Raw genomic sequence first — 23,162 nt, 5'->3', positions numbered from 1 at the left:
TTATGTAGAATGTTGAAGTAGCCACGCCTACCTACTTCGCGAAGCTGCGCTGCAACACCCGTCACTTACATATCAAAACATGTAGTACTCTCTGTCAATTTGATCTTCTTTGTATGCCACACTTACGATGTTGCAATTTTAATGGCCAGCGCAGCATATAGAAGAAAAGGTGCGCCAATTTCAAGTAATATGTGGAACAATAGACAGAAATTTAACTACGATATCTGAAAAGCTGCAAAAAATATATACCTTTTTTTAAACTATGGAAATGACATTATTGTTGTATGAGAGTGAAAGATGGATAGATAAAAACAAAGATGTCAGAAAAATTTAAGCAGGAAGATGCTATTCTCGAGGAGAGTGAAGGGTTTCATCCAAATTGTTTGAGAGGTGCAAGGCTACCCATGAAAATACTGAGTTACAATCCCAAAGAGATACATAACAGGTCGATCCCAGAAAAACAGGACATAAACTTAATGACATCAGAATAGGTAAATAACTAAACCCCGCTTGAAAGACTATAGGGATTGATCATCACTAGGCGTGAAAGGTTTCTCAGGAAAAAATCCTATGACCTACAGAGAATCGAACCCTGGACTTTTGGATTGATAGTCTGGCACTTACCTAATTTCCGTTGAGCCACCAACCGACACTAGAACGTACTACAGTTACTTCTAGCCACCACATTCTTGGTCTTTGCTCTTTGCCTTTGGCCTTCATTTTCGTATATTAGGTAAGCTGAAAATATTGCACATCGAATACAAGGTAATGCAAAATAGGTGACACCATCTTTCTTCTGTATGTAGATTGTTCAGATAGCACATGCCGTTAGTGCCTCTGCATCGTGGTGCTTTTTTAACGAGTCAGTGATGAACTGTATGAGAGTTCATTGGATTTGTTGCGAAGGAGTGAAAAGCTATCGCTCATCTACATAAGGCTACAGAACACGTACGCAGATGATCCCACTGGCAAGAGAAATGAGCTCAGGTGTCTAACAGCGCAATGAGAGAGCAACTGTCACCACTGACGCAAGTCGTCAGCGATTGGACGAGCTGATTGGCGCGAATACACGTGTCAGAGGCCATGAACGTGCTGCGAATCAGAACTGAGATGAAAATACCGTAAACTATACAAAAAGAATGGGTATCTTGGCGGACAAAAAGTGTGGAAATGTGCTCAGATCGCCCGCATCTCGTGGTCGTGCGGTAACGTTTTCGCTTCCCACGCCCGGGTTCCCGGGTTCGATTCCCGGCGGGGTCAGGGACTTTCTCTGCCTCGTGATAGCTGGGTGTTGTGTGCTGTCCTTAGGTTAGTTAGGTTTAAGTAGTTCTAAGTTCTAGGGGACTGATAACCATAGATGTTAAGTCCCATAGTGCTCAGAGCCATTTGAACCATTTTTTTGTGCTCAGATTTTCCTGAAGCGTTCGAAGCCAACTGTCAATTGTTTTCCCGCTTTGTGGCAAAAAATGAAACTTGGACTACCTTTATGATTCACAAACAAACACCACGAAATGCTGTAAAGCCACTTGAAGCGATAATCAGGAAGTTTTGCTGATTGTTCTTTTGAGTGAAAATGACGGCAATTTCCTATATTTTCTGGAATTTGGCCAATTGTCAAAATCTAGCGTCACAATGATACATTTCAGAAAGCAAGAACCATGGACCTTGCCGTTCGTGGGGAGGCTTGCGCGCCTCAGCGATACAGATAGCCGTACCGTAGGTGCAACCACAACGGAGGGGTATCTGTTGAGAGGCCAGACAAACGTGTGGTTCCTGAAGAGGGGCAGCAGCCTTTTCAGTAGTTGCAGGGGCAACAGTCTGGATGATTGACTGATCTGGCCTTGTAACACTAACCAAAATGGCCTTGCTGTGCTGGTACTGCGAACGGCTGAAAGCAAGGGGAAACTACAGCTGTAATTTTTCCCAAGGGCATGCAACTTTACTGTATGGTTAAATGATGATGGCATCCTTTTTGGTAAAATATTCTGGAGGTAAAATAGTCCCCCATTCGGATCTCCGGGCGGGGACTACTCAAGAGGATGTCGTTATCAGGAGAAAGAAAACTGGCGTTCTACGGATCGGAGCGTGGAATGTCAGATCCCTTAATCGGGCAGGTAGGTTAGAAAATTTAAAAAGGGAAATGAATAGGTTGAAGTTAGATATAGTGGGAATTAGAGAAGTTCGGTGGCAGCAGGAACAAGACTTCTGGTCAGGTGAATACAGGGTTGTAAATACAAAATCAAATATGGGTAATGCAGGAGTCGGTTTAATAATGAATAAAAAAATAGGAGTGCGGGTAAGCTACTACAAACAGTGAAGTGAACGCATTATTGTGGCCAAGATAGACACGAAGCCCACGTCTACTACAGTAGTACAAGTTTATATGCCAACTAGCTCTGCAGATGACTAAATAATTGAAGAAATGTATGATGAAATAAAAGAAATTATTCAGATAGTGAAGGGAACGAAAATTTAATAGTCATGGGTGACTGGAATTCGGTAGTAGGAAAAGGAAGAGAAGGAAACGTAGTAGGTGAATATGGATTGGGGCTAAGAAATGAAAGAGGAAGCCGCCTGATAGAATTTTGCACAGAGCACAACTTAATCATAGCTAACACTTGGTTCAAGAATCATAAAAGGTTGTATACATGGAAGAAGCCTGGAGATACTGACAGGTTTCAGATAGATTACATAATGGTAAGACAGAGATTTAGGAACCAGGTTTTAAATTGTAAGACATTTCCAGGGGCAGATGTGGACTCTGATCACACTCTATTGGTTATGAACTGCAGATTAAAACTGAAGAAACTGCAAAAAGGTGGGAATTTAAGGAGATGGGACCTGGATAAACTGAAAGAACCAGAGGTTGTACAGAGTTTCAGGGAGAGCATAAGGGAACAATTGACAGGAATGGGGGAAAGAAATACAGTAGAAGAAGAATGGGTAGCTTTGACAGATGAAGTAGTGAAGGCAGCAGAGGACATAGTATGTAAAAAGACGAGGGCTAGTAGAAATCCTTGGGTAACAGAAGAAATACTGAATTTAATTGATGAAAGGAGAAAATATAAAAATGCAGTAAATGAAGCAGGCAAAAAGGAGTATAAACGTCTCAAAAACAAGATCGACAGGAAGTGCAAAATGGCTAAGCAGGGATGGCTAGAGGACAAACGTAAGGATTTAGAGGGTTATCTCACTAGGGGTAAGATAGATACTGCCTACAGGAAAATTAAAGAGACCTTTGGAGAAAAGAGAGCCACTTGTATGAATATCAAGAGCTCAGATGGAAACCCAGTTCTAAGCAAAGAAGGGAAAGCAGAAAGGTGGAGGGAGTATATATAGGGCCTATACAAGGGCAATGTACTTGAGGACAATATTATGGAAATGGAAGAGGATATAGATGAAGATGAAATGGGAGATACGATACTGCGTGAAGAGTTTGACAGAGCACTGAAAGCCCTGAGTCGAAACAAGGCCCTGGGAGTAGACTACATTCCATTAGAACTACTGACGGCCTTGGGAGAACCAGTCCTGACAAAACTCTACCATCTGGTGAGCAAGACGTATGAAACAGGCGAAATACCCTCTGACTTCAAGAAGAATTTAATAATTCCGATCCCAAAGAAAGCAGGTGGTGACAGATGTGAAAATTACCGAACAATCAGTCTAATAAGTCACGGATGCAAAATACTAACGGGTATTCTCTACAGACGAATGGAAAAACTGGTAGAAGCTGACCTCGGGGAAGATCAGTTTGGATTCCGTAGAAATATGGGAACACTTGAGGCAATACTGACCCTACGACTTATCTTAGAAGCTAGATTAAACGTTTCTAGCATTTGTAGACTTAGAGAAAGCTTTTGACAATGTTGACTGCAATACTCTCTTTCAAATTCTGAAGGTGGCAGGGGTAAAATACAGGGAGCGAAAGGCTATTTACAATTTGTACAGAAACCAGATGGCAGTTATAAGAATCGAGGTGCACGAAAGGGAAGCAGTGGTTGGGAAGGGAGTGAGACAGGGTTGTAGCCTATCCCCGATGTTATTCAATCTGTATATTGAGCAAGCAGTGAAGGAAACAAAAGAAAAATTCGGAGTAGGTTTTAAAATCCATGGGGAAGAAATAAAAACTTTGAGGTTCGCCGGTGACATTGTTATTTTGTCAGAGACAGCAAAGGACTTGGAAGAGCAGTTGAACGGAATGGACAGTGTCATGAAAGGAGGGTATAAGATGAACATCAACATAATCAAAACGAGGATAATGGAATGTAGTCGAATTAAGTCGGGTGATGCTGAGGGAATTAGATTAGGAAATGAGACAGTTAAAGTAGTAAAGGAGTTCGCTATTTGGGGAGCAAAATAACTGATGATGGTCGAAGTGGAGAGGATACAAAATGTAGACTGGCAATGGCAAGGAAAGCGTTTCTGAAGAAGAGAAATTTGTTAACATCGAGTATTGATTTAGGTGTCAGGAAGTCGTTTCTGAAAGTATTTGTATGGAGCGTAGCCATGTATGGAAGTGAAACATGGACGATAACTAGTTTGGACAAGAAGAGAATAGAAGCTTTCGAAATGTGGTGTTGCAGAAGAATGCTGAAGATTAGATGGGTAGATCATGTAACTAATGAGGAGGTATTGAATAGGATTGGGGAGAAGAGAAGTTTGTGGCACAACTTAACTAGAAGAAGGGATAGGTTGGTAGGACATGTTCTGAGGCATCAAGGGATCACCAATTTAGTATTGGAGGGCAGCGTGGAGGGTAAAAATTGTAGAGGGAGACCAAAAGATGAATACACTAAACAGAATCAGAAGGATGTAGGTTGCAGTAGGTACTGGGAGATGAAGAAGCTTGCACAGGATAGAGTAGCATGGAGAGCTGCATCAAACCAGTCTCAGGACTGAAGACCACAACAACATGGGGTATCATTTGCAATTGTGACAGGACTCAGGCAAGGAGATGGTTTGTCCCTTATCCTGCTCAACTTTGCCCTCGAGAAAATCGTACGCAAGACCTTCCAGGAGAACGATGGGATTGAAATCGAGTGAAAGAATCTTACGCAGACGACATCTGTTTACTCTCTAGGTCTGAAGAGGAGTTGGAGCAAATGACCAGAGTACTAAAGGGGGCTCCCAGCAAATTTGAGCTAAACGTAAACGAAGCCAAGACAGAGTACCTCGTTATGACGTGTGGTCAAAGTCAGACTGCTGGTCATCTACAATCACTGCAGGTGGGAGACCAGTCCTGCAAGAGTGTGCATGAATTCAAATACATAGGGGTACTTTTCGCTGAGAGCTCGTCATGTGAAGCAGAGATCAGTGCCAGAATACAAGCAGGAAACCGATCTTACCACGGCCTAGCACAACTCCTTCGGTCCAGATATCTCTCCAGACACTTCAATATTCGACTATACAAAACCCAGATCCAGCCTGTTGTTCGGTATGGCTGTGAGACAGGACTTCCATAAGCTCCTCGTCTTTGAGAGCAAAGTGCTTCGGAAGATCTTTTGTCCGGTTCTGGTTGTAGACACAGGGGAATGTAGGATCAGACACAACCAAGAGCTTGAGGAGCTATACCAGAAGTCAAACATAGCAGGAACTGTCAAAGCCAAACGAAAGCAGTGGGCCGGCAATGTGGCCCGGATGGAAGATCACAGATGGCCTCTGAAGCTCCTGAATTTCACAGCTACAGGAAAGAGACCCCCAGGGAGACCCAAGAAGGAGGGATGGCCTCCATGAAGATTTAAACCAAGCATCAATAGATGTGGACAGGTGGCGGGTAGCAGCAATGGACTGAATACAAGTTTCCCCTTGTAGCAGCGTGCGGTCCACTGGGCCTGATCACGTAGAAGAAGGAGGAGAAGAAGAAGAAGAAGAAGAATTCGTCAGTATATTAAGTAACTGACACACCGGATTTGTCTGCGGTCGCCTATTCACACCCAAGACTAGACCTTGCCCGTTAGCTCCTGTGATGGAAAGTCTTCGGGGCAAAGTAATGATGCCACACATGATACAGAAGCGACGGATACTACAGTGCACATATGACCATCATCACAGAAGCAAATGTATCTCTTCGAACGGAAACTACAGTATATCGAGTAGTAACTGTATGTAGAGAAAGTGATTCCACCTAGGCGTCAACTTTGACCCGCCTGCATCTTCTAATAACGAAGTTATCGCCTCTTTTACGTCACTTTAACTACAGTCCTTGTATTTCGCAAATAAATTTAGTTTTGGCTTTATTTCTGAAACGCTGAGTCATTCCTTGCTGTTATAATCGACAAACCCGTAGATGATTTCTCTATTTTTTTAATTTTATTTCAACAGTGCCTATCTTTGGGACGAAAAGCAATCTTCACTGTTCACAATTATCGTCCATACAAAGTTATCGGTGAGATTGAAGTCTGTCACGTTTATTTTAGTCTGTATTGGAAGATTTCTTTTACCAATTGTCTAATTAATTACAGCAGCTGGTCCTCGCATTCTTCCCTTCCTGTCTCAAAATACATCCATAACTTTGATAAATTACTCATTTCCCTGCTCTTCAGTACAATAACTAGTTGTTAAGTATTTCACCTTCTTCAGATTTCCGCAGTATGTGGTGTCAGCCGCAGGTTGAAACTTGATAATTGTCTGGCTTCTGAATTTAATTATTCATGTTCTCATTGTTAGCAGATTACTTGATCTGGGGAAACAGGGAGGAGGTGGTTTAGGAACAGCTGGATGCTTGGGAAGAAACTGTGAGACAGTGTGGAATTTAAATTTAATGTAAAAAAATGAGAGATCCTGATCACTGCTAGAAGGAGACCAACTAGCGGAATAAGGATTGGAGGTGAACAATTGAAGAAGTTGGAAAGAGTTAAGTACTTGGATAGAGTGAAACAGGAAAACAAAAGAAATGAGATAGAGAGCAGACGAATAAGGCAGACGGACAGAAACGTTTCTGCGCTGTGTTACGAGCTTGGTTTGGAACAAAGACGTACCTCAAAAATAAAAAGGGAAGTAAAAGTAGCAGTTACTACATCCCAGTACTGACCTGTGCACCTGAAACTAGGCTAATGAAAAAAAGACTTAAACAGATTTCAAGTAAGTGAAATGAAGTTCCTCAAAAGTAGGATAGGAGAGGACAAAGAGTGAAAGAGTAAGGGAAAAGAATCCTTGCAGAGCAGAATATCACATCAGAGCTAAGATGATATGGGCACTTAAAGAGAATGGAAAAATGAGGGTTCCCAAGCAGATACATGAAAGGGAGACGCGAAGGAGAAAGATGGTGGGAAAACAGGACTAGATGGCGATGCTTATGTTCCATACAGACCCACCCTGGAGCTGGAAAATGTTCCAGATGTTCCAGATGTTGTTGTTAATGTTGATTTGTTGATGATCCATGTTCTCATTGTGTATAACATTATTTCTCAACTAATAACCATTTGTGTGTGTGTGTGTGTGTGTGTGTGTGTGTGTGTGTGTGTGTGTGTGTGTGTGTGTGTGACTGGCGGTCAACGGCTCGAAGAAACCATTCCGAGGTATTCACCGTCAGTCACACTCGGTGATGGTACTAACAAATCTCTCATCTATCCTACCTTCTTTTTATATTCTTCTTAAAAAACAACAAAATTTTATTTATATTTCAACCTTAAATTATTGTTATTTTGAAAAGTATCATTCTTTGTAAATGTTGTAGATAAAAGAAAAGGAAAGAAAACTGTAAACAGATGAAAAACGAAAATTGTAAATGTGCGACCTGTTTTAAACATCAGGTAACAGGTCTATAATTTGGCAATAAATAAATAAAAAAAATAAAATTCTCATTGTGTATCCCCTCATAAATTAATGAAAAATGTACATGGTCTATGTCTGATACCTTTCTACATCAAGTATTCTTTTTACCCTTGTATTCGCACTGTTAAATCGTAATGTTATATGGCCATCTACTTCACTGTAACAAGATTAAGTGCCATCATATGCTCCACCTCGAACTGAGGCACGAAAAACTTCGCTGTAATAAGATTATGGAAAACAGCTTGCAATTAATACACACACACTTTCTGCACGAATGCTCTATCAAAGGTAAAATTTTAAACAAATAGACCCAAACATACATTAGTTTTCATGGCAGGACTTGAATTCCAGATTCCATCCAGGCATCTTGATTTAAAGTTTCTTAGCTTTCTTAAATCACTTCAGACGAATGTATTGACGTTTCTGCCAACAATGTTGGATGCTATCGCTTCTCGTAACCATTTTCTTCTGAGCTAGTGATTAGTCACTTGTCACGTACATATCGGCAACACGTTAAAGCTGACCTGCCGTTAAAGCATCGTACGCCCTTGCTGTGTGCAACACGGAAGAGCGCCGTTCACCCACCGTGCGGCCCGCCGTCTGTTGCAGGGAGATCGTGCAGCACGTGAAGAGCCTGGACCCGTCGCGGCCGACCACCATGGCCATCGCCAGGGGCTTCAGCGAGGACAGGGCTGTAAGTATTTGTCTACTGAAATTTACATTTCCTTAAACTTTCAAACCTGTGGGTTCATCTTTCCATACATCGACCAAACAGAATTTGCCAAATTTAAATCAGACGTAGTTTAATGTATAAGATACTCTATTTTTTCCTTGTACATAAATTACGATATTATCCTAGGAGCAAATTTACACATTTGAGGTACATACGTAAATAGAAAAGCCAACAAACAGTTCCTAATATATCTTAATGATAACATGGAAACCAAAAAGCGCCATGTCTGTCAAGTAAAGCGTTATTGCTGCGTCAGTCATTTTTGCGTGAAACCTTGCATTTTTTAAAAACAGATACCATCATTTATTATCGTACAACGCTCGTATTACCGACAGCGTCTGTCGCCATTGTACTAACCACCACAGCACTCAGTTCGATTTTCGATCAGTTAAACCTCCTCCAACGCCCTCGCCACCCTCCGTTTCCTCTCTCTCTCTCTAACTTTACAGACATGCACAGAGTAATCATCTTCTCATAACAATATTTTAGTCACGTAAAATGGTAGAATGGCGGGTAGGTAATAGAGAATTACACAGTATTACATATAGCCGCAGAACTCTTTATAAGTTCAAAAATGGCTCTGAGCACTATGGGACTCAACTGCTGAGGTCATCAGTCCCCTAGAACTTAGAACTAGTTAAACCTATCTAACCTAAGGACATCACAAACATCCATGCTGGAGGCAGGATTCGAACTTGCGACCGTAGCGGTCTTGCGGTTCCAGACTGCAGCGCCTTTAACCGCACGGCCACTCTTTATAAGTAGTGTAGTTCTGGCAAATAAGCAACACAAACAAAAATTGTCTAAGAAATATTGTAACCCGGTGACTGTCTTTGAATGAAGTAAAACAAACGTAAACCGTCAATTTTACTTCATCCTTCGACAACCAGGGAGACCAAATGTTACCATTTAGACAACTGTCATGCATTCGGCCCTGTTGGAACCAAAGTAAACAAAAATTGCTATAAGAAACTCAAGCATGACTCAGAAATTTTCTATGAAGATGTTATCAAGAGTTGCCCGTTATATCGCAGGTGTAACACGCATATTGGCTGCAATGACTGTCAGCGTTACTCCATCTACTGACAAGACCCTCATGAGAAGAAATTGTTTGGGATCAATTTAGCTTCGCTCCTTACAATCTTATTGTCTGATGGTTGTTGAGGCTTACAAAAGACGGGGGTTCTCCATTATGTTACTGATCATTCCAGCTGAACGGTAAGGCAAAACTGATAAACTAGCAATAGAAGACAAATCTTTTGTTTTACTCTCAGACAGGTGACCGACAGAGTCCTTAGGCGACAATACGCTGCGCTGTGAATAAATACATCCATGAAAAATTATGCACATCTAGTGTCCTTCGGCAGCTCCTTTGACTCACGGCTGAAAGAGGTAAGCATCGTAGGCGTCCGGAAGGGCAGGATGGAAGATGGGTTGGAGGCAAGGGGAGACACCCCATCCCCCCACTGAAATCTGGATTTTATTCACATAGTCAGTGGATAACCATAAATTTTCAGGGATATAGAAAGTTATCGTTTAGTTATTGGTCCGCAGCTCGTGGCCGTGCGGTAGCGTTCTCGCTTCCCACGCACGGGTTCCCGGGTTCGATTCCCGGCGGGGTCAGGGATTTTCTCTGCCTCGTGATGACTGGGTGTTGTGTGCTGTTCATTGGTTAGTTAGGTTTAAGTAGTTCTAAGTTCTAGGGGACTGATGACCATAGATGTTAAGTCCCATAGTGCTCAGAGCCATTTGAACCATTTTTGTAGTTCTTGTGGCATAACATGTTTCGAAACTGACCAGCTCACTTACATCAAAAATTGCAATTTTAGAGTCTTGTTTTCCCCTGGAAAAATGTCTGCGGATGCCCATGATAGGAAAGGCTCTTCTAATTCGGCCTGTGATGTACGTGTCATAACGTTATTGATTCATGTTCTTCTGCGCACATTATTGCAATGCTCATGTAGTTTCGTAGAGTTGAAGGTTGTGTAACTGAAACGCACGAGTGTTTGTTATTCTGCCCATTAAACAGTCATAAATTCAACTATGTAGATATGCATGAGTCGTTCAGGGTAACTGGCTCATAATCTCCAGTAGTCACCATTAACGTTCTTTGATACAGTTTTGAAAGATACTGATAGTCAGTAACTCTGAAAATCATCGTAACACGTTAATGATTTGCTATTGCGACCTACAGAAGTTCTTACTTCAGTTACAGTAGCTAAAAACATTTGGTCATACTAGCCTGAAACTGCAGTCGTTTATTTATATTAGTATTGTCACCATGGACGTCCATAAAGATCTTTCAAAATCAGAGGAATGAGTTTAAAATTGTTATGTTACTGAGACACAGTTTGAAGACGTTTCGCTCGCCAAGAATTAAATTTTACAGGAGATAAATGAAACTGGCTGTATTGCAGATCTTTTGACAGTTATCCACTCAATGTTTGTTATAGATTCACATGAATCGTTAGCATAGTCCTATACTAACTATAAGTTTTTGTAACATTAGTATAATTGTTGGTGTCACCTGTCATACCACAATGATGTAAAATGTTATTCTCATTACTGTTTTACTTTATTAAGTCTAAAAAAAATTACAAATTTGGAAATAAAGGAATGAAATATACTCAAATGTTCGGATGGTCCAGAAAACTGAAATGTGATAGAAAAATTGAGAATAGCAGCAATAATTCTCACCGGTGTAAGAACATAACCAGTTATAAAGTGCTGTTTGGTAGCACTCCTCAGAAGTGGAAGAAGAGGCAATAAAGACTGTCATCTACAGGGTGTCGCACAAATACAAACTTGGGGCCAGAAAAAGACCAAGTAAAAATATAAATTTTTTTATAATGAAAATTCTAAGTCAGGCCATTAAATGTGATGTCTGCAATAAAACTAATTTTGTGATAATATCGACACAAATGGCTCAGTTGATGCTCACAGTGTATTCTCGATGTTGATGAGCTACTACGGAGACATGGTTACATTTGACACTTCTGTACATGTTAAGTCGGACTGCCTTGAATATTTCACGAATGTAGTTGAGATTCACTCGGTAAGTGTTCCGTTCAACCATCTCAGGGTATATATTTTGTCAACAACCAAATGTGATATAAGGTCTCACGAATGGTAATGCACGCGAAGTTGTATCAAAACGCATTTCCAGACAAGTAGAGCGTCACGAAGCACAGATTTCCAGTATTTCTCAGCAGTGGAACGCCAGACTAGAATACATGTGCGCTTTAGGAGACTCGCAGACATTTCTAAAGATTGCTGACATTTTTAAAATGAATAAAAATTCTGAGGTCCTGACTGCAGGGAGAGGCAAATTGGCCTCTAGCTTCCTATCGCAGCTGCCTGTATTCGTCTCAAGTGAGTTTCCCAATGATTAATGTAAAATGATGTTTTTTTGTAAAATTTGTTCACAGGAGTTGGTTTTGCATCACTTTAGGAAATATTCATTTGCAGCCTGAACCATTTACGTCTTCATATCTAGAGAACGAATTATGAGTGCACTATCTGAGCCGGCCGGAGTGGCCGAGCGGTTCTAGGCGCTACAGTCTGGAACCACGCGACCGCTACGGTCGCAGGTTCGAATCCTGCCTCGGGCATGGATGTGTGTGCTGTCCTTCGGTTAGTTAGGTTTAAGTAGTTCTAAGTTCTAGGTGACTGATGACTTCAGATGTTAAGTCCCATAGTGTTCAGAGCCATTTGAAGCCATTAATATGTGTGTCCACTCTTTGCCTTTAATATGGCTTGTACTCTGCCGGGGATCCATTTAATGAGGCGTCTGACTATCTGTGGAGGAGTGGCAGTCCATTCTTTCTCGAGAATTGAAACCAGAGAAGGTAGTGATGTTGGAGGTTGAGGTGTGGAGTGAAGTCTACGTTCTGGCTCATCCCAAAGATGTTCCGTTGGGCTCACTTTGGGACTATGAGCAGGCCAGTCCAGTTCAGATCTGTTATTGTCCACAAACCATCGCCTCACTGCCACTTTGACAAGGTGCACTATCAAGCTGATACCAACCACCATCTTGTCGAACTGTCCCTCTACTGTATGTAGTACAGTTCATATCCCACCGCATTTAGCGTTTCCTTAACCGCAGTAAGAGGACCATAACGGGACTACGAAAAACACTTCCATACCATAACAGTACCAGCTCCTACATACTTCACTGTTGGCACTACACATGAATGCAGATAGCGTTTCCCATGCATTCGCCAAACCCAAACCCTTTCATCGGATTGCCACATGGTATAGCGTGATTCATTGCTCCAAATCACTCGATTCTAGTCATTGACAATCCAGTGGCGTCGCTCTTTACGCCACTTCAAGCGTCGCTTTGCACTAACAACAAAATATGTGGCTTATGGTGAGCTGCTCGACCACTGTGCCCCGTTGTGCCCCACGCACAGTTACTGTGCTAACTGAACTGCTGACATCACTTTGTAACTCACGGGTGATGCTTTCCACTGATTTCACGAGAGTTTTTTAAAACCATCCCCACAGTGCTCGATGATCCATACCCTTCAATACAGAAGGTCTGCCTCTCGTTCCTTCACGTTTACACTTCACAATCACATCACCAACAGTCGACTTGGGGGGTTTTAGAAGGGCTGAAATGTCCCTGATGGATTTGTTACTTAGGTGACATCCACTGAATAGTCCATGTTCAAAGTCACTAAGCTTTCCTGACCGCCCATTCTGCTATTACTGCTTCTCTACTGACAACGCGATACTCCCCACCCCCTCGTGACACCTACTGGTCAGTTTCGCATTTCATAGCCGTGTCCGTACACTTTTGATCAGATAGTGTATTTGTATGACTTTCAGCTGCATGCTGATTGACGTCTACTTGTGACTGCTGTGATTTTCTACACATTTGTGACGTTAACGTCAGTGGATTATGTCGATATTTTCAGGCACCGTTCATCGACATCATCGCGTTCAACCGTTACAACGCGTGGTACAGCAACGGCGGCCTCACGGAGACCATCGTGCCGCGCGTCGTGGCCGAGGCGGAGGGCTGGTACGCGAGGTTCGGCAAACCCGTCTTCGTCACCGAGTACGGCGCCGACACGCTCGAGGGCCTGCACCTGGTGAGTGAGCCCGTAACCGCAATTCAGCGCAGCACTTCAGTTCTCACTGCGGCGCTCTACTAGTAGCGACAGAGTACCCAGTACCAAAGTCAATTGGTAAGTGTGGCTTGATTAGATAATGAAAGTGTAGAACCCGCATAAATATCGTGGCACTGGTGTAGAAACGCATTATCGTGGAGTGCACTTGGCCATTTCATCGCATTGTTCGGAAGGGGTGGTTGATTCAATTCATTATTGCCTGCCGAGCCGCGCACTGGGAGTGGCGGTTACCGCTGAAACAACCAGTTTTCGGTTACATTGGTTTCCTTTTTATTTATTTTTTTTCTTTAAAGTCAGTTTAACCTGAATTCTCAAATCGCCCATAATAAAGGGTTTCTGAAATAACCGCTTTTCGATTTTTTATTGTTATTTTTTCGTGTGATAAACGTAGAAATCGAATAGAGATTGAAAAACTTCTTCTTCCTCAGTTTAAAGATAAGTGGAATCAAAACATCAAATAAAATAAAACTTAGTCAGACCGCCGTTCGCTGCTTTTCTCGAAAAATGGTTAAGTGGTTGAATTCTACAAAAAAGTCACAATTATTCTCCTATTAATTTAAATTTTCTGAAACTCTGCTCAGAAATTACGTTCTAATCGAGGATCGTACCCGCATATAGGCATTACGGATTGTCAGTGGTAAAGAGTGAAAACTGAGGTTGAAGAACAGTTCTTCGTGTTAATTTGTACGTTTTCAAAGGCTGCAACTAGATTGAGGTATATTCTGTAGACACAGGCAACAGATCAGCCACTTTCTATTCTTACCGTAAATGAAGTATTTCGTACTGCATATATGACGTCGCAATCTTGTTGTAGTCCCACCCATTTTAAATCTGTTGAAGCAAATGGAGTATTGTACGTCATTGATACCGCAGTTCGTTAAATGCTTCCAGATTAGGCATGGTGCTGTTCTATAATGCAACTGATGTCCGACGACGACAGTGAGAAACTGCCGTATAGACCAGATGGGGCAAGTCATGCACATTGCTTGTGCGCGCGTACCGTGTAATAGGCCATGCGACACGGTATTATTGTCGCAGAATGCTGTTCCAATTCTTATGCCATGTGCTTGTTACTCGTTTCTATCGGCGCTGAATTAAAATAGCCCTGTTCGTTTTTTTCCATTTTGTATGATAAAGCAATATATCAAAACAATGGAAATTTTGCGAATAAAAACTACTCGTTCATTAAAAAAGGTTTATTTAAAAACAAATCTTACCACTGCTGCTTTGGCTAATTGATATTTCGGTTTTTTAACTAACTATTAGTAAAATACCACAACAGAGACCAAACAAATACCGAATGATGCCGATTTTTCAGAACCAAAATACCGGTACTGATTTAAAAAGGTTGGTTCCTCTCATCCCTGCTGCGCACATCGACCGTTCTCTTTGCTCTTTCCTTACTACGAAGCCGCCCTGAAAAGAAATGTCTCCATATTTTTCATTCTATTCTCAATATCGGTTTGCTGACGTAACTTGCAGTCTTCTGTCGCTAGAGCGATCCGAACTCTAGCGTGTAACGAGGCACTGCGTAACGTAGCTAAGTCGTTGCGTGAGAAACAGCGTAGTGTATTAGAGTTTATAACCGCAGAAAACCTGCCTCCAATTGAAATCCATATAAGAATGAAAGCTGTGTACGGTGGCGATTGTATCAACACCAGTAACGTGCAACGTTTGGCTCTTCGGGTTCGTAATGAAGGAAATGGTGGTGCAAACCTTTAAGTTTGTAACAGAGCTTCGAGCGACCGACAGCTTGCGGGAGCCGACGACCTTTGGAATCGGATTGATGAACTCATCAGAGAAAATCGTTGGATAGCAGAGACACAGCTCTTAGGTAAGAGTGGCATATCACGAGAGCGTGTATAGGCCATCATTCCAGAACTGCAGTACAAAAAACTATGTGCACGGTGGAAGCCTCGAATGTTCGCCCCCTTCACATGAAACAGAAGAGATTGGACATGTGTTGACAATGTCATTTGTGTGATAGGTTACTTAACAACAATGTGACAGGTGACGAAAAACAACGCCACAAATGGAGCATGCTCTCCTTCAACACAACAGTGCCAGACAACACAAGAGCACTGCGACCTCTGCAACAACCCAACGCTTTGGGCTCAGTGTCATCGATCACCCTCAATATTGTGCTCCCAAAGGGCTCACAGTTCTTTTGTAGGTGTGTGTGTTGCGCAAAAAGGTCGGGCCCCTAACTATTGAAGTCTTCCTTCTTTATCAAGCTGCTTTACCTCGCCTTTCTTCTCCCCCCCTCTCGTTATTCCTTTCCTTTTGCCTCTCCCTTTCCCTCTCTTGGTGCTCTTATTTATGTCGGCGAGGCTATCCTCCTGATTTCGTTTCGTCTTCCAGTTTTGCATTGTTTGCTTTTCCTCTCCTTTTCGGCTTTTCTTCTTTTGATCCCCTTTAGCGGTTTGATCTCGATCTCTAAATTTGAAATCTATAGTGAGAGCCAAGTAGGGAAGAACTCCCTACCTAGTGTCCTTGGCGTGTGTTCCTCTCCCCTCCTCCTCCTCCTCCTCCTCCTCCTCCTCCTCTCCCTTTCCCTTTTCCCCTTTCCCCTTCCTCCCTGCAGTAGTCCTTTCGCCTTCTTCCTTGGTCAACAGCTCATTAGCCAGTCATTGTAGTGGGGCTGTTATGTATCCAACTCAATGAGCCCCCTGACACCTCAGGGATCACATTGCTGGCACCTGCGCTGTGAACGCTTCATGAAAACCTAGTAGTTGTTGCCGATCTTTTTGGGACATCAGAACTCCCAGCAATAACCATTACACTAGGCAGCTGTTGCTGTGGTTGGTTGGCGCCCTTGAGGCGAGCCATTGGCCTGAATGGGTGCTACTAGGACGGACCTTTGGCACATGAAACTTTTTAAATTCTCTGGTCGCTCGTCCGCGGCCGCAACTCTTCCCAGGGATAGTTATGTCTCAGTTCCTGTTTCTGCCTTCCCAGCGTTTCCCCCCTTAGCTACTGCATGGGAGGAAGGGCAAGGCCTGCAGGCTTGAAACAAAGTCCTTTCCGCTGGTCTGTACCATGACTGATGGGGAGACTTTTGTTGCCAATAAATCTTTTGGAAACGTTGAGGACAAGTTCGGTGAAGCTGAGTCCTTAAGCAAGATGTAATCTGGCACCCTCCTTACAAAGACAACTTGTGCTAGCACCACAGTCGGCCTTCATCTGTTCCAGCGACCATGTAGAAGACATCTCGACGAATATCATTCCTCAGAGGTCTCTCAGCATGACGCAGGGTGTAATTTTCCATAGGGACAATCTCCTCCCGCCAAATGACAAGCTTAGGGCTAATATGGAACGACGTGACGTCCATTTCGTCCAGTGTGTCCCGAGAAGCCCTAAGGAAAATTCTCTATGCACTGGCGCTTTCATCGTGGCCTTTGAGGGGGGGTACCCTGCCTAAAAACGTCAAGGTGATGGTATACAGATGCGACGTCAAACCATTCATTCCACTCACATGCATAGCTCCCATTGCCTCACGTTCAGCCACATGCACTCGCAATGTGATGCCACTAACATCTGTTGTCACTGTGGCCACTCTCTTCACCTGGGGAGCCCTTGCACGACACTGGCTAACTGTGTAAGGTGTTCTTGTCTACATTCTATCCACTCACTGGAGTGTCCAGCGTACACATAGAAAAAAATAATCCAGGAAATACAGATCCTTGACCAACTCAGCTATTTTGAAGCCCAGAAGTAGTTTGACAGACTTCACCTTGTGAATCTCTCATCTACCCTTGCATCAGCTACATCTTCCCCTCCTCCCCCCACCTCCTTATCCCCACCCTGCCCCCTTTCCTTCCCCATGGCAGCTCCCATCCCTTCCCCTCAAGGAACTTCTCCTTATCCTCTTATTTGGCTCCTGATGGGGATGGGGGCTACCTTTCAGAACCTCCCTCCCCGCGTTTTCAAGATAGGAAGCTTGCAGCCTCGAGCCAGATGAGAGACCCACGCTCAGAGCTGCTCTCTCTCTGTTCGAGCCAGACATTGATGCCACCTATTCCCTTACTGATAAAACCTCCTCCCCCCCCCCTCTGAGGGAGGAGGAGAAGAAGAAGAAGAAGAAGAAGAAGAAGAAGTGAAAGTCGAAGTACGAGGTTTCCCTGACATCTTGAGGGGGCTTTGCCCCCTTGGTCTCACTCAGAAACATACCAAGTTCTTATGGGTCTCACCCTGTCCTCAACAGTGACGACCACTGACATGGTGATATGACTGCCAATTGGCTTTTTTATGTCTAACCTGGACTGTCGCCACATGATAATCCAGTGGAATCGCAATGGATATTACTGTCACCTACTGGAAATACAACAACTTGTCTCCTCTTATTCTGAGTTGTCTTGCTCTTCATGAAACGCACTTCTATGATGATCACTCTCCAATGTTTCATGGTTATTGGGCGTTCTGTCAGAACTGTGCTGGCCCCGAGGTAGCAGCTGGAGGAGTCTGCACTTTGGTTCACACCTATGTCATTAGTGACTGGATCCCCTTTCAAACCAACCTGGAAGCAATAGTGGTAAAAGTGCAAATGACCCCCAGCAATCACCACTTGCAATGTCTGTCTCCCTCCAGGTAGGCCACTTCCTTATGTTGAACTGCCTACCTTACCATAGCAACTCCCACCCCCACATCTTCTTCTTGGAGATTTTAATGCACACCACCCCCTGAGAGACAGTGACACTTAGACAGGCAAGAGTCCTCCAGTTGACTAACTTCTTACAGATTTTGGTTTCTCTCCCCAACGATGGTTCTCCTACCCACTTCAGTGCCCCTCATAGCACCTTTTCTGCTGTCGGTCTCACGATCTCCTCCCTTGCTCTCTTGTTTTCACTACACTGATCACCCCTTGATGATCTTTGTCACAATGACCACTTTCCGCAGATTTTATCGTTCCCCTACCACCGCCAGGCAGAGGGGGCCCCCACCGTGGGCATTCCACTCAGCTAATTGACCTTATATACTGTACATCTGCCGTGCACTTAGGGGCCTCTCTCCTTGATTGCAGTGACGCGGTCATGCAAGATGTGTCTGACACTATTCTTCAAGCCGCTGGCACTGCTATACCCATATCCAGGGCTCCCCCTCAACGCCAACCAGTACCCTGGTGGACAAAGGATGTAGCAGTCGCTATGCAGGACTGCCAACGGGCAGTGGAACGATTTAAACGACGCCCTTTACAGATTAACCTTATTGCTTTTAAATGTCTCCCTACTCAGACTCGCTACATTATTAAGGAGACTAAAATGGAATGCTGCGAGTGGTGTGTTTTCTCCCTGGGGATGTATGCCTCTTCATCTTCGTTTTGGTTCAAGCTCTGTATCCTTCTGGGCCACCAGTGACAATTAACTGTGTAGGGTCTTATCCCACATGATGCTCTGTGTACTGATCCATTGGTCCTTGCGTAACAACTCGCAACACACTTTGAGACAGCATTGGTGTCCTCATACGTTCCTGTTACCTTTCTCCTGCAGAAATGAGGAGTTGACAAACACTCCTCTGTTTGAACCTCCACCAAGCTGAAGTCCATAATCAACCATTCACTGAATGGAAATTCTGTCAGTCTTTTACCTCTTCATATGACTCAGTCCCAGGCCCAGATTCCATCCAACCAGATGATACAACAATTTGATGTTACGCAGAGGCAACATCTATTCAGGATCTTCAACTGTCTCATGGCCGCCTTTCCCCCATAATGGCGAGACAGCATAGTTATCCCCGTACAGCCCAGGAAGAACCCAACGTCTCTCGAAAGCTACCGACCAATTAGCCGACAAACGCACATTTGTAAACTGCTAGAGAGGACGGTTAGCTTCTGATTATGTTGGGTACTCGAATCTCGGGGTCTTTCGTCCCCATACCAGTGTGGCTTCTGGGAAGGTCAATCAACAACTGTCCATTTATTAAGATTGGAAATAGCAATCCGACAGGCTTTTTCTAAACGCTGACACCTTGTGGCGGTCTTCTTGGGCCTATATAATGTATACGACATCTCTTGGAGCCGTCATGTTTTAGTTACCCTCAATGACTGTGGCTTTCACAGCTCCCTTTCCATCTTTATCCACGAGTTTTTATGCCACCGGCTGTTTTGGCTTCAAGTTGGCACTTCACTTAACACCCCTTCGACCCAGGAGAACAGTATCTCACAGGGTTCTGTATTAAGTGTCACACTGTTCTTCACCACCATCAGTGGGCTTGTAGCCTTTCTTGGGCTTCTGGTTACCCTGGTGTTGTATGTCAACGATGCCCCCACTTTGTAGCATCTGCTGAACACCACCTCCAAGATGTCATCTGATGGTCCTCTGCAGGGACCCTTTCCATAGCTTCATTTTCTCCCTCCAAAACGCGGTTTATCCATTTTTGCTGTTGACCCACAGTGCATTCCAATCCAGAACTTTATTTACGCAGCCAGTGCCTAGATGTTGTAGCACGGTCCCGTTTCTTGGGTCTTCTTTTTGATAAAAAGCTGACATGGCTGCCTGATATTCGTCACCTTAAGACTATTCACATGTGGAAGCTTAATGCTCTGCACCTCCTGGCACACACATCCTGTCATGCAGACCATACTACTCTCCTCCATATTATCCAGGCTCTTGTTTTGTTCAGACTACATTATAGGTGTCAAGTTTATGGCTTGGAGACCCGTTCCACTCTGAAACTACTTGACCCTGTTCATCACTATGGGGTGCGCCTGGCTATCGGTGCCTTTCGCCTGTCAAGTGTCTCCTCACAGAAGTGGGGATTCCCCCTCTACAAATACAATGGAGCCAACTCCTCATTTTTTTATGGAATCACCATTTGATAAGTCCCTGACCATCCTGTGTACCCTGTCCCTCTTTGCAAACAAAGGACATCTCCCTCCTGATCACCGTCCACAGGTCGGATTGCTGGCTAAAATGCATCTCACATCACTGTCAGGGCCTCAGTCTCCACTCACTGGAATGTGCCATGTGTATTTCCTCCCCCATCCTTCATGGGTGGTTGAACTGGTCTTCAGTTTCCTATGTGAACGTGGTTTTTATTTTCAGATATAAGGTTTTTGTTTACTCCTTGAGCAGGGGCATGGTGGTTGTGGCTGGGCCTCACTTCGTGTTTTCCCGGTCTGGGACCCATGATCAATCCTCTTGAAAGGACCACTGTTTCATTTCCCTGTTTTTCTAGTTTTTACATTTGGCTTACCCTGTTATGCCTTCTATGGTGTGTGTTTTTAGCTCCCTCTCTTTATAGTTTCACATCTCTGACTAGATCCGCCCAGTTTTAGTAGAAACCACTATCTTACACATGTAACGTGTGAATCGCGGGACTGATGACCTTGCTGTTTAGTCCCATAACCCCTCAATCAATCAGTCAGTCTTCCATACAATCTCGACTTGGCCTCAGCCGATTTTCATCTGTTGCTGAAACTTACGAGCACCTTCGAGCATTTCACTTAGTGATGAAGCGGTGGAACCAAAGGTGAGTTTGTCGCTCTGTCAACAAATTCAAACATTTTGCAGTAACGGTATCTACAAACTTGTCTCTTGTTGGGAGAAATGTTCGCCGTTGGATTACTATGTTGAGAAATAAATATGTAGACATGAAGAATAAAGAAGTGTCATGTTAATAAAGTTTGATTTATTTAAAAAGATTTGAGTTTTCACATAAAGAATTAGGAGACCACTTTTTAGTGCGCCCTCGTTTATATGAGGGCTATTCGGAAAGAAAGTTAACCGCCAGGTTAGCCGAGAGCACTAATGCGCTGCTTCCTGGACTCGGGTAGGCGTGCCGGCCCCGGATCGAATCCGCCCGGCAGATTAACAACGGGGGCCGGTGTGTTGGCCAGCCTGGAAGTGGTTTTTTGGCGGTTTTCCACATACCGCTAGGTGAATACCGGGCTGGTCCCCACGTTCCGCCTCAGTTACACGCGTCGCAGACATTTGAAACATGTCTGCACTATTTCACGATTTACACTAGACGCAGACAGTTGGGTACACTGATTCCAACCTGGGGGGGGGGGGGGGTATAGAGTGGCGGCAGGAAGGGCATCCAGCCATCCCTAAAACTAACATTGCCACGCCGACCCTGCGATCGCTGCGGGACTGTGGCGTAAGCGAAGGAAAGAAATTCGGAAAGAAAGTTCCGATCGATCGCGAAATGGAAACCAGTGTGAAAGTAAAAAATATTTTATTTCCAGTAGTCAGCTGCACCTTACAGCTATTTCTCTACATAGTCGCTACTCCCACTTAGACATTTGACGTAGCGCTATATCAACTTTTCAGTACCCTCGTCACAGCTGGCAGCCGCCTGTGCTTTCCGCCAATTCTCTACGCTCGTCTACAGCACGTTGTCTGTGCCAAAACGTTGTCTTCATAGCCAGCGGTTCATATGAGCAGAGACGGAACTCAGGACGAGCCAGTTACGGGATGTGCTGTGGGTAATCAAACACTTCCCATCGAAAGTGCTACAGGAGCATCTTAATTGACCCTGCACAGTGCGGCCGAGAACTGTCAGGAAGAACGAAACGCGTGACCACGGTTATGTTATGTGGGCTGCACGACATCAGGGGAAATCTCTTACCAGACTCTCTCTCATACTTGGTGCGATAGATTATTTTCCAGGCATCACTGTACGCTCAGAACTGAAAAGAGCGACTTGCCGCGATCGACGTGCGTACCAGACACAAAATCCATCTGCTGAAAACTTTATCGGATCTTCACAGCGGTTTCCATTTCGCGACCGATCGGAACTTATTTTCCGAATAGCACCGAAGCCTTCACGCATCAAACGTGCAGGGAAAGTTCTTTGCAATTAGGTGCGTGTGATAATATGCAATGCCATTAAATTTTTGTCGGACGAGGCAAACAAGGAAGCAAAATATCATTGAAAATTGTACTTGAGAAGATTGCGGGAACCGTTAGCTATTCCAGTCACTAAGTAACGATAACGAGTAGGATGAAAATAGCGGTAGCTTACAAGATATGCGAGCTATAAAGGTGTCTAACTGCACATTCCCTACCCCCAGTTTGGTCGTTCACAACCGGAGTCGCCGCTGCACCCCCCCCCCTCCCCCCCCCCCCCCCCCCCCCCGTCCATCACCTAGGCACATCACCTTTGCAGCTATGAGGCAAGTTATTTTGTGCATGTCAAACTATTAATCAAAGCCTTGCTGAACTAGGAGTATGGAGAGCCGTCGTCACCGCTTCTGTAAACGAACGCCTCGCAGTTGTATTAAAAACTTTATTGTTCGACGGATTTAGAGATTTGCCTGACGTAAAAGTGTTGTCTTCACTGCATCGCCTGGCGAAAGGCGCAACCCCGAAACACCAGAGGGTAAACCTGAAAATGAAAAATAGCCCCGAAAGCATCATGGACAAAAGACTATGTTTACAGTTCGTAGCCATCTTCAATTTCCATATGATGTGCTGAGGTCGAAACTAGTCAAATTAAAAAAAAAGCTTTTTATTTTTTTTACTTAGCCCCAAGGTATTCACTGAAATACTACGCTGCTCCTGACATTAAGAAAGCTG

At 43.9% G+C, this 23,162-nt stretch overlaps 1 protein-coding gene across 1 annotated transcript in view; it reads left to right on the top strand.

Annotated features, from left to right (window-relative positions):
* Positions 1 to 23,162, top strand: part of LOC124547172 (beta-glucuronidase-like) — a 94,126-nt gene that overhangs the window by 56,801 nt on the left and 14,163 nt on the right. The window contains exons 9-10 of the mRNA XM_047125090.1: positions 8,383 to 8,467; positions 13,429 to 13,605. Of these exons, the coding sequence (XP_046981046.1) occupies positions 8,383 to 8,467; positions 13,429 to 13,605 (262 nt within the window). The remainder of the gene's footprint in view (positions 1 to 8,382; positions 8,468 to 13,428; positions 13,606 to 23,162) is intronic.

The sequence above is a fragment of the Schistocerca americana genome, chromosome 1, assembly GCF_021461395.2.
Source record: "Schistocerca americana isolate TAMUIC-IGC-003095 chromosome 1, iqSchAmer2.1, whole genome shotgun sequence".
In the NCBI taxonomy this organism is placed as follows: domain Eukaryota; kingdom Metazoa; phylum Arthropoda; class Insecta; order Orthoptera; family Acrididae; genus Schistocerca; species Schistocerca americana.
This window is presented reverse-complemented; position numbering and strand designations above follow the sequence as displayed.